This window comes from Paramisgurnus dabryanus, chromosome 21 (assembly GCF_030506205.2).
Source record: "Paramisgurnus dabryanus chromosome 21, PD_genome_1.1, whole genome shotgun sequence".
NCBI classification, from domain to species: domain Eukaryota; kingdom Metazoa; phylum Chordata; class Actinopteri; order Cypriniformes; family Cobitidae; genus Paramisgurnus; species Paramisgurnus dabryanus.
The window spans coordinates 12,158,148-12,170,856 of NC_133357.1; the positions used below are offsets into that span (position 1 = coordinate 12,158,148).

The 12,709-nt window shown below is 37.2% G+C and overlaps 1 protein-coding gene across 3 annotated transcripts in view; it reads left to right on the forward strand.

Annotated features, from left to right (window-relative positions):
* znf385a (zinc finger protein 385A) overlaps nucleotides 1-12,709 on the forward strand; it is an 89,184-nt gene that overhangs the window by 8,278 nt on the left and 68,197 nt on the right. The window contains exon 1 of one of the 3 annotated variants that reach the window (XM_065285625.2): nucleotides 3,267-3,795. The exons of the other annotated variants lie outside the window; for them this stretch is intronic. Coding sequence (XP_065141697.1) covers nucleotides 3,786-3,795 — 10 coding nt within the window. The 5' untranslated portion in view covers nucleotides 3,267-3,785. Of the gene's footprint in view, nucleotides 1-3,266; nucleotides 3,796-12,709 lie in introns of those variants that run through there. 3 annotated transcript variants of the gene reach the window in all.

Below are 12,709 nucleotides of genomic sequence, written 5' to 3' on the forward strand. Positions count from 1 at the left end.
TGCATTCAAGCTATACACTTTTATCAGTATGGGCATCGCACCTATTGCAAACACAATGCAGTACCAACTTGCCCGATCTTCCTCCTGACCTTTACAAAGTGAATGATTAAGCAAAGCTCCAATAATGAGCAGTTAATCAGTAAAGATCTGTATAAAGAGCCTCACCTGTATCAATGTGTTTACCCATTGACAGGGCACATATGAGCTGTTTGCTCAGGTGCTTGTCTATTAGCGTGTTCAAGTGCCTTTTGGTATCAAATGTCATTGTGCGTGCATAAGTGCTTGTGTAATATACTGTACCTGTAGCTTTATGATGATGGAGCTTATACATTTAATGTCCCCAGCCTCCTTTATATTCTTTCTCAATCTACACTGTCCCTGTGCAGTGTGTACTAGTGCAATCCAGCCTCTTTAGTATTCATCTCCCCGCTCGCTGACTTACTGCACAAGCCTGAGACAATGACAGAGAGAGATAGAGAAGGAACAAACAGGAATACAAAAACGACTGCAATTTTTCTATCCCTTGACTCATGTGGTTATGAGGATGTCTGTTTGTGTACTAGTTTATGGCTTTAGAGAATTCGTTTTTGACACTTCTCTTTTTAAATGGCATCAACCCTGCAGCATGGCTTTCCTGCATAGAAATAAGCTTTTTCTGCATTGCTGTTGTATGCATGGTGGGTTGCATTAAAATAATTGTTTATACACAAAGGCATTTCGAAATTTATTATGAGGGCATTTTCATGCCTTTTTTATGCTACCTTCTCCAGGTTAACCCTTTAACTGGTGCAGCCTTTTTTGAGTGGGGGGGGGGGGTGATGAAAAGGTGATGTACTATCAAATTAATATAACTTTTGGTCTAGAAGCCTAATTTTGGTCTTGTTTTAAAGAAAACACGTTTTTAACGGAAGTGTCTGGAGGTGAAAATATATTTTTTTTTTGGCAGATTACATTAATTTTGTAATAAATAAAAATGTAATATAGTATTATTTTTAATACATAAAATTATAAAAAAACTGAGGTTTGTGTTGTTTTTCTGCATACTCTTGTCACAAATGAATAAATTACAGTTGTATTACAATGTTATAAAGTATAATTACATTATTATTAATGCATAATTATTATGAAAAATATTCAAGTAAACTTAGGTGACCTGCTCCCAATAAGTGACAAAATAATGCGAACATTTTGCTATTTATGGGTTGTGATTTGTATAGTCACATCGTGTACAAATAACAAGGTCATATGAGACACAGCCCTCTTTTAACATTATGCATACTGGGAACTATATTCTCAGAAGACGAAGCACTGCTACTTGGGCGGAGTGATTTGCACAACTCTGACCGAACTCTCTGCTCCTCACCAGGGGCTTTTCGGTTGCTCCGAGTAAATCACTCCGCCCAAGTAGCAGTGCTTCGCTATAGTTCCCAGTATGTTTACTGTTAAAAGATAGCTGTGTCTCATATGACCTTGTTATTTGTACATGGTGTGACTATGCAAATCACAACACATAAATAGCAAAATGTTCGCATTATTTTGTCACTTATTGGGAGCAGTATGCTAGCTGGAGCCATTAATTTTCAGTCTTTGTGCTAAGCTAAGCTAGCGGGGGCTGCGTCAGACAGAGTTACAGCACGCACAGAGATGAGAAAGGTATGTATGGACTTATCTAACTCTGGGGGATACGGTGAATAAGCTAAATTTCAAAAATGTGGGCGTGTACCTTTTACGGCTTAAAGTCTCAAAATCTACGAGATATGAAGCATCAAAGTTTGATTTCAGACATTGATTTCACTTCAGTTTCAATCTTTGAAATGGCTTTACTCACTCAGTAATAAAGATATCAAGAATATATTTTTACAGAATGTTCTTTGCAATATGTAAGATTTTTTATGTAAAAATATACATAAAAATGTTTTATAAAAATGTCTGTTTTCACAGACAGGGTCACGATAATTTTTAAAACACATGCTCATATTGACCTTGATGTGACTGTTGCTTGTGTTAATTTAACAAGGTTCCCACAGGTCCTTGAAACCCTTGAAAGTTTGTGAATCTGGGGGTAAAAATTCAAGGCCCCAGGGAGTTTTTGAAAATATGCATACATAGATACAGGTCATTGAAAGTGCTTGAATCTATTTTCTGCAAGACGTTTTCTGGAAAAAAAATCCATGTTATTTGCTATGTAGTGTTGGATAATATAAAAAATTCCTGACGTTTTAAGCCCACGTGCTAAATTGTTCGCTTTAAATGCTTATATATCCTGTATGCGAATGTTGATTTATATCAAAATGCTTTTTCGCATAGTTGTGTTTGACACATGAAAAAGTCACTCTAGTTACGTATGTAACTGTTGTTTCCTGAGAAGGGAATGAGGCGCTGCGTCTCCCTTGCCATACTTCCTGCGTCCCTGTAATGCCGTCTTTGGCAATATTTCAGATAGCGATATACTTCCTGGCTCCTACGTCACCTTGTCTTTGTCATTAAGCCTCACCATTGGTTAAATTTGATATATACATTCAGACGCACTTACACTTGGAGGCGTCCCCAAAGTGTCACCGCAGTGATGCAGTGCGAGTTCCCTCGAAAGAGAACTGTAACAATGTATCTTTAAACGTAACACAATTGCTTGCTCTCACTTGAAATGTGTCCCCACATTCAGTCCTTGATTTTGAGGGTATTGGACCTGGAAAGTCCTTGAAAGGTCCTTGAATTTGAAGTTAACTAAGGTGTGGGAACCCTGAATTAATTTTATCAGTGGTTAACTATTTCTACCCCCTTCCTTTGATTCTCTTGCTTTCGTCTGTGTCCTTTCTCCATGCGCCCTCATCATTCTGTCAGTTCGAATTTAGTTAAATCTCCCCCTCCTTTTCCTCCTTCATCCGCTCCGTCGCTTTCTGTTGCCTCTCTTCCGAATACTCGCACCGCTTTCGTCTCTTTCCCAAAACTCACCTTTTGGGGATGACGTAGCAGAGTGAGCGTTCCTGTGATAGATATGAAAATGAATGAAATTAATCCTCTTACAAGTTCATTGCACCAAGAAAGATCGAAAGAGAGGGAACGAGAGGACTGCCAGTCGTTTCCATAAACATACAGATTACGAGCCTGAGATAGAAAGAGATGGAGGGAAAAATTAAGAGAGAGAGGCACTGCTTCCATGCTTTCCACGCTGCAGGATGACAAGCGGCTGCTCCCTCTCCAATTGGTTGGGAATGCCACCAATCAGAGCACAGGCAGAGAAGGTGCCTTTAGGTTATACCCAACCCCAAAAACAAGCAGGGAGAGAGAGAGTGAGTGAGAAAGAGAGACTGCATGCAGCGCAGACACCGGCTTGACTGTGCTACTAAGGCATTTCTTTATGGTATCTGAGAAATGTTTCTATTGAAGGGAAATTTTTCATCTGCTGTTTGCCACAGAGAAGCACTTTGCATCCCGGTGTGTCTGCTGGAAATTTGGCTCATTCACTGACTAGGGCTCCGGCATTCCCGACCCCCCCCCACCACCACTCAATTGTCCTCCCCCCACGCTGCCCTCTGACTCACCTGAGAGAAGATAACAGAGGACCCGCAGATCCCTCCCCTCCGAATTCTGCTCATTCACCTGGAGAGAGAGGACATATGAGACACAGGATGGACAACAGCTATGCTCTCTCTCATGCAGCACTGGCTGACTGACTCACTTCTGTTTTGGGAAGAGAAAAAGAGGAGCGCCGAGAAGAACTTGTGCTCTTCGGAATTGGAATTTAAAGAGAGACGGTCCTGATCGCAGGAGCAAGGCTGTGCAGGATGATCATAGGTACGTTCTCCAATAGCTTGGGTAGGGTTCTGTTAAAGTGAGAACTGAATATATATTGAATAAGTTTAAAGTTGAGGAAATCTCAAAAGTGTGTCTGGCTGAAACACAGTGGATAGCAGGTTCTTCAAGATGATTTTGGCTGACGGTGAAGGTCATAGTTTTAGCAATGGGTGTCCAGTTATACAAGCAGTTTACCCTTTCCCAGACTCCTGCTGTCTTTTTCTCAGAGGAATTTCATTGAGGAAAAATTGATTGAGGCGCAAAATGAAAAAAACTTCTTTCATTGTGGCTGTTTATGTCATATGACCTGCATTTTATTGATATGTTACATTAATATTTATGTATCTACTCACTTTAGCTGTTTATGAAATGATATACCATCCATACCTTTTTACTGTGGTGCATGAAAAATTACTTTGCATCTCCAAAATGTGTATGTGTGTGTATTTCTGGAGAGTTCCTCCATTGCTGTGAGGCTGAAGATGTGTGTATGTGTGTATATGTAGTGACTGAAGGCTGCAGCATCTGAGACAGTTCAGACTTCTGCAGGGCTTCATTTAGATGCACTATAGATAGATGCACTTGTCATAGGTTCACTCCAATACTTATGCTTTTAACATGAAAACTGTACATGCACGGATCTTTTCCTGTAATGCACCTGGTATCATCGTGTGTATAGCCGTGCGTGTGTTATAAAAGTGTTACTGTGTGTGTTTGCGTTATGCTCTATGAGGGAACACCAGTTGAGGCCGCATTGTTTAACGCATGCCTGGGCTAATTTAACAGTCGGGCTGCTACGGCTTTTTCCTAAGGGCATGTTTTAGCGCTATGATTATAGGGTTTGTTACGTGTGATCTATTTGTTCTGTGTGTGCGTATTCGGCAGAGTTACTACGCAGAAAGGATTTATAGTTGCCCAATACAGTTCTGCACCATAGTCAGCCTTAAAATACTAAATGTATATTTAACAATCTCTAGCTTCTGTTGGCCTGCTACACGTCAACCCATCTACAAGTGTATTTTTAAAACATAATTAAATTTTTAATAAACTTTTCATTAAAGGGATAGTTGGGCCAAAAATGATATTAAACTCATGATTTACTCACCCCCAAGCTGTCCGAGTTGCATATGTCCATCGTTTTTCAGACAAACACATTTTCGGATATTTTAGAAAATGTTTTAGATCTTTCAGTTGATTAAATGTTACGGGGTCCACCCATAGTCCACGACCTTCAAGTCCAAAAAAAGTGCGTCCATCCTTCACAAATTAGATCCAAACGGCTCCAGGATGATAAACAAAGGTCTTCTGAGGGTAATCCGCGCGGTGTTGTTGTAGAAATATCCATATTTAAAACTTAAAAATAAATACCTTCCGGTAGCGCCGCCATCTTAGTCACGTCCGCATTCTGGATGAGAGCTTACGCAGCCTACGGAGGCTACTCTGCTGCTGCTCTGTGCCCCCGCCCTCCGAATTTGTCATACGTCACTAAGAAAAGTGCGTACACTACGCTAATACTCTCTTCTGAATACAGAGGAATCTAAGATGGCGGCGCTACCGGAAGGTATTTATTTTTGTTAATAAAGTTTTAAATATAGATATTTCTACAACAACACCGTGCGGATTACCCTCAGAAGACCTTTGTTTATCATCCTGGAGCCGTTTGGATTTAATTTGTGAAGGATGGACGCACTTTTTTTGGACTTGAAGGTCGTAGACTATGGGTGGACCCCGTAACATTACATTTAATCAACTGAAATATCTAAAACATTTTCTAAAATATTCGAAAATGTGTTTGTCTGAAAAACGATGGACATATGCAACTCGGACAGCTTGGGGGTGAGTAAATCATGGGTTTAATATCATTTTTGGCCGAACTATTCCTTTAACCTCCTAAGACCTGGATGTCCGCATAAGTGGACATCACATTTTTTGGTTGTTTGCACCATAATAATTAATTCTATGTCATTGGAACCTATAGTACAAAAACATAGACAATTACACTGCTTCAAAGAAAAATATTTGGTTGTTATATTTATTGGTTGTTCCTAACCCCAAAATAACTGGAAGAAATCTGAAAAAAAAGACAAACCAACGCTCGGGTCTTAGGAGGTTAAAGTTGTGTGCAATGGGTTGTACAATTTTGAGTTGTTGTACGAACTGATGAGCCCAGACGTGATGCTCTGTTTCCACCAAAAGAGGCAGAAACGATGTTTGTGACTGCCGAGATGGGCTAATGGCTTTATTAACCCAGCTGCATCACTTAAATCTAATCCATTACATTTGAAAACAAAGGTTTGCTGGTTTCCATGCTGCTTTGGCTATTAATAAGCAAATAATTGCTCATTACATGTTTGTAAGCGCAAGTGTGTGACTGTTATGAGGATGCACGCTCGTGTTATGTCATTTGCCACTTTGTAGGTAAAGTCAAGTAGCTGTAAAGTCATATTGATCATCTGATCTGAGGTTTTCATGCTGTGGTGGTTGTTCTTGTGGTAATTCGATCAAAGGACTTTTGTCATTGTGGTGACCTTTAGATAGCAGATGTAGTCGGATCGTCATGTATTTGCTCTTTTTGTCTCATGGCTAAAAAATGCACATTATATAACACACCTCAGGTTACAAGAGTAAAATACTGCTAGTGTGTGATGCAAATACTGCTTTTACCTTCTTGTCTGTGTGTGACTGCTCATTTAAAGCCCATATCTAAATGTACCCTAAATGACCTTGAAAAAACACCCTTTATCCCTTTATTTTTTATAATGCACCCTTTGCATTACTCACTAATCTTATACTTTATCTCTCTCGTGCATGCTCGTATTCTCTGTGGTGCTTTTGAAAAGTGAGCAGGCAGCCCCCCCTTTTTAAACACCTGGGTCGAGTGCCAATTTACATTTTGGTCAAGTTTACATAGAGGACAGAATTTTTTAACCTCTGATAAACGCACACAAGCAAAGCTTTGTGGGTGACTACGTTTAATTACGGATGTGTTGTTGTTCCTGTCAGGGTTCTCATCCAAAATGCAATTATAGTCCGAAGGATGATAAAGACAAACAGTCGTGTATTCGTACAGTCAAACACACATTCACACACGCTGGCTCTCTGGAGCCATGGCATGCCGCCTGGCTCCCTGTGTTTTCATCACCAAGACGGAGACAAAGAGTGGGTTTGGCTGCTGAAGAAGAGGTGAGTAACCCGAGTAGCAGAACTGCGATGTGCATTCGCTGCTGCCTGCCCAGTGTGGAGTCTCCATTGTGGCCAGGCAGTCAAAACGTCCCCCCTTTTCCTCCATACGCACCTGCACACCTGTCTGTGCACACCGAGATAAGTAAAGCTCTTAGAGCTATAGTTCATTTAAAGAGACAGTACACCAAAGTAGGAAGTTTTTTTTATTTATTTTTGGTCCTTTATAATTTTCCAAGCTGTCTGCTGCCATACAATACCTTCACGGTAGAGGAACACAAATAGAAAATTTATAGCTGAATTATGCAGTTTGTTTGACGTTAAAAGGATGCCTTTCATACAGTAGGTTGATTTCCCTAAAAAGTGTAAACACTGGCTCTGTTGGGCTGTAAAAACATTGCTCTGTTTGTTTAAGCGAACCGTCAGACTTGGGAAATACTTATATGCTGTTTTTTTCTTTTCTTTTTTACCTTGACTTCAACTTTTATTGCATTGAAACGGGCAGAGTCAACATTATGCCATACTTTCCACAGAATACAGTTGATACAGTACTGCAGAAGGAAAGAGAGAGAATATTTGTCTATACTTATAGTGACAATCCTTATTTATGTCACCCAGAGGGATCTGTTATGCTTTCTGACATGTAGGCACAATGCCCATGGTCATTGGATGTGTTAGCTGTCTCTCTGTCTGTCTGTGCTCTGATTTTATGTTTGTTGCAAGCACATCTGTCTTTATGATACGGTGGGCTTTCAGGCTTCCTGTCTACCTGGTTATCTGTCATATATCCCCACCCACCTCACCTTCTGCTTCCCCCCTCTCTTTCTTTTTTCTTGCTGTGGTCGACCTTAACACTCACTTGCCCCTAGAGGTTGAGTAACAAGAATGTGTTTGTTTGTTTAGGCAGCTCAGCATTTTTTGTTTTTTCACCTCTTCTTTATGGCGGGAACTGAATGACACAGCAATTATAAGTTCTGTCCTCTAAAACCTTTTTCATATATCAGGCAAACACTGCATCTTACACACCAACGTAAAGGTTAAGTGTGTAATTTCGGCAACATTACCAAACTTCCAAATAATTATGTTTTCAGACAGTTTTTCCTAATCTTTATCCAGAGCCAGATATTACTCACAGGTTACTCTGTCATATCAGCCTGATCTCACGAATTTCCATGGGATAGTCACAGAATGTTTTGCTAATTTTTTTGTAGCATTCTCACGGATCTCTGCAATTTTCCGTGGCCCTGCTACGGACTGTCTCACGGATTGGTTGCTTAACTGTTTTGTCCTATTTTCTTACCATTTTCGCTTCGGTTTAGGGTTAGATTTACATAAAATGACCCAACTCTAACCCCAATGCCAGGTGACAATTGTTTAAAGTTTAGAAAATATAAAAGAATAAATCAGAAAAAATAGTATAAACCAATAGTTAAAGTGACATACTAACACAAACACCAAATCTAACCCTAAACCGAAGCGAAAATGGTTTGAAAATAGGAAAAAGCAGTTGAGTAACCAGTCCATGAGAATGCCACGAAAAAAGACAGTCCGTGAGAATGCCACGAAAAAATTTGCAAAAAATTCTGTGACTATCCCATGGAACTTTGTGAGATCAGGTTGGTCATATCTGATGAGAATAATTGAAATCATATTTGTATTTCATTTAAGTATTAACTTTTCTTAGATGTTTCTCCAACAGTTCTTTAGTAGAAATACAAAAGTTATTGACAGAAGACCACACAAAATTACACTGGACTACATATCCCAGATCACATGTTCTTATACTGTAAGAATTTGATAAAAAAAGTTTTTTTAGGGTTGTCAAAAGATTAATTACCATTAATACAAAGTAAAAATACAAAGTACCTGCATACAAAGTAAAAGTTTGTGTTTGAATAATTTATGTGTGCGTACTGTGTGTAATTATTATGTATCTATTACATTACATATATATATTACATATGTATGTTTGTCATATTATATATATATATATACAGTACTGTGCAAAAGTCTTAGGCCACCATGCCAGAATTAGATTTGTTGTTTTTGCAATGTTATAGTGATCATATATAATTGTTTCTCTGTCTCTTTAAAAGAATACATCAAGAAAATACAGGAAATGTGTTTATAGTATTAAAAACTATACAAATGTAAACTGATGTGTCAAGTTTTTAAGGTAAACTCTCCTTACACTTGAGCAATAGCAGAAAACAACAGGATCTCTTAAACCTAAATCAAATTTAAACCTAATTTCTATTTTTAAAGAAATTAATCTTTTTACTTCATTCTGCACAAAAACGCTCAAGAGAAGTCACACTAAACACAGACGATGCCTAAAGAAAACATTTATTCCTGAAAATGTAATTTATTATTTTTTGTACATATTTACTGCATTTTCTGTTTGTATCTTAATAAAATAGTTTTAGAAATAAATATGGATGGACATTAAAACTTCTCAAATACACATGGATGTGTATACACAACTACTGTTGCCTCAATATATTCCTAATTTCTGCTTATTAATACTTAAAGTTACGTAAAGTAGTAGTTGTTAAGTTTAAGTAGGAATTGGGTATAGGATTAAGGATATAGAATAAGGTTTTGCAGAATAAGACATAAATATGTGCTTTATAAGTAAACAGCCAATATCTCAGTACTATTAATGCTAATAACCAACCTGTTAATAGTGAGAATTGAAAACTACAATCTGTTACCATTATTCCTATTAACTCACCAATTGAATGTGAAAATATAAATTGTATAATTTATAAGGTTTAATAAGGTATTTCTCTTATTTTCCCAGTAATTAAATTACAGTTTCTTCTGATGTAAAGAAACTGTAATTTAATTAAGAGAAATACCTTACTAAACCTTTTCAAGGAAAATGAATTAAATGTCAGTAACTAATTAGTTAGTAACTAGTTACACCCAAAACTGGTTATAACGTAAAAAAATACATATAAAATATAAATGTAGATTGCAGTCCCAGCTATTATTTTACTTTTATTTAATTTATAATACATCAGTTCCACAGCCTCACTGAAAAAAATATTCATTGAATTTAATATATAATTTTTTAAGTAAGTGGTTGCAATCAATTTATTTAAGCTACATTTAAACAAAATTTTTATATTTTAATATTTTTTGTTTAAATGACGCTTAAATAAATTAATTGCAGCCACTTACCTTAAAAAAATTGATTAAATTCAATGAATCATTTTTTTCAATGCTCTTGTGACAAATGCATTAAATTATACCTGTATGCTAAACATAATGCACTTTCAAACTCTTATGTTTTTCCTGTGTGTTGTGTTAACGTCTGTTTTCATGCAGTAGCCTATAGCTTCACTTGAGCTTTAACAGATTATATGTGTGGTTTAGAACCCATTAAAGCTAAGCACCTGCCTGTGGTTTAGCTGAATAACTACTGGTTAGCCGTCATTCCCCATTTTATAGTCTAATCAAATGTTTACGTTATCCCCAGACATATTTGTTTTGTCTCAGCTGGCTAGTTTCCAGTCCTCGGAATAATAATAAAAAAACAATATACAATATACAAAAAAACTTTAAAGAAATGAGAAACAATGTTATAAATTAGGCAGGCGAGGACAGCATGTGATTTTTGTTTCCCAGGCAGTGGTGCATCTGGTTTGTGGTCAGTTTATTCTGTCACATGTCAAGTTAACTGCACTTGATCTTCACACTGCTTGAGCTCTAAAGGATGTTTACATCTTGTTCTATCTCTCCCTCTCCTCTTCAAATCCTGCCATTACTCTTGACCGGACAGACGGACTGGCTGGGTGCTAGCAGGCTGTCAATAGTGGGTGTAACAGACACTAATGAATTGGCTATAACAGGAGCTCGGGGAGGCAGAAATGCATTACTGGCTGTGTGAGGTCCAGCAGACTGCGGGACTGAAAGACGTAAAAGTCCCAACTGTGTTTTCATCTTTACGCACAAGTTCATTTGACTGCATTAGTCTTGGTATCTCATAGACACCCATGGTTTTTATGCTAGCATGCATTTGCTGTAATGACATTAACTTCTTGACGTTAGACCCTTTTCAAAAATGCGAGTCATGTGTGAATAGCAACCATTGTCAAAATATTGGTAAATCAGTGCATTTCAGTGGGTTTGGTGGCTTGCCACTGTAACATCTGGCTTGCACACTATAATGTATTGTGAAAGTGCTACACACGTTAATTGAAATTGATTTGGTTGAAATTGATCAAGCATACACTTGTATGCACCTAATGTACACTTGCAGATGTATATAAATGGACTCATATTCTATTCTATTTATATACATTTTTTTGTAATTACTTTAACTAATGTAAGACAGTAGGCTTTACACAGGAATAAAGGTACAGAAGCTGTCACTGGGGCAGTACCCTTTCAAAAGTACACATTTTGTTCCCTAAAAAGTCCATATTAGTACCTCAAACGTACATATTGGTACCTCACAGACACATATTGGTACCAAGCATATACACATTTGTATCTAGATGGTAAATATTTGGGTGATTCTCACAAAATCCAGACTTACTGTAGAAGGTGTCCAGCATCAGATTTTTTTAAAAAGCCCTTGAAGCCATTTTTTTGCACATATAAGATTAAGGTCTGAACTTACTATAACCATTATTTTTAGAGGATTTAAAAAATATTTCCTATAGAATTATTTACATTTTTTATAGATTATCATTATCAAAAATGATCATTAACGCAACATGATATTACATAAAATATATGCATTTACAAACTCATGTTTCGGTAATGAGAACTAAAAAGTTGTGTAGGTAATATGACAAACATAATTTCAACTTTTATCTGGAGAGAAAAAATAAGAACTGCTTACCTGGTAGCCATCTTGAGTGTCACAGTCAATTATGTCCCTTCCAACAATTTTTTTAGGAAATGTTAGTTAAATGAGGGCTTAAACAATGATTGAAAATTGTTGCGGAGGATGAGAAAATTTTTCTTGAACACATTTATATTTCTTATTATGGTCTCTACATTTACCAATGATCACCAAATACCACATGTTTCTTTACTGTAAATGTTTATAGTATAACATGCACTGAAGCTTTTTTTTTTTTTTTTGATTTTTTAATTATAAACATTTACATGTCAAAGAACCCAAATCCAGTCATGGACACATTGCGGTAATGAAAATTTCCCCTTAAATGTGGAAAAAAACAAAATTGGTTTGTATGATGTCATTTGAAATCATGTGCAAAATAGTACATGAAGAGATGTTTGTAACTGTATGCTTCTTATTTTGATACTCTTGCTTTGCATTTACTTTTTTTATCAAAATGTTTCATGACACCTCATAAGTCAAATTTCGCGAGAATCACCCATTTGGACCTTTTTAAAGGGTACTGTCCAAGTGAAAGCTTTTGTACATTATTTCCTGAGCACGTACTGTATATTAACAGAAAATATTTTGTATTTAAAAATAAAATCACATTTATATGTTTATAAAAGAACATTTGTATTGTGTTATATTGTCGTTCCAGCGACAAATTTGTCCCCAAACAGTAAAAGTGTGCACACTCAAGCACATTATACCAAATTCTTGGCCTGCGTGGACGCTCTAATGGTTTAAGCGCAGTGTGTTTGCCGGTGCCAGGTGTCCAATAGAGCTGCTCTTTAAAGCGCATGGCCAACCCTCTGTGGGATCCTGTAACATATCGTGCATTTCCTAGCAAACTGCACTCCAGTATCTGTGTTT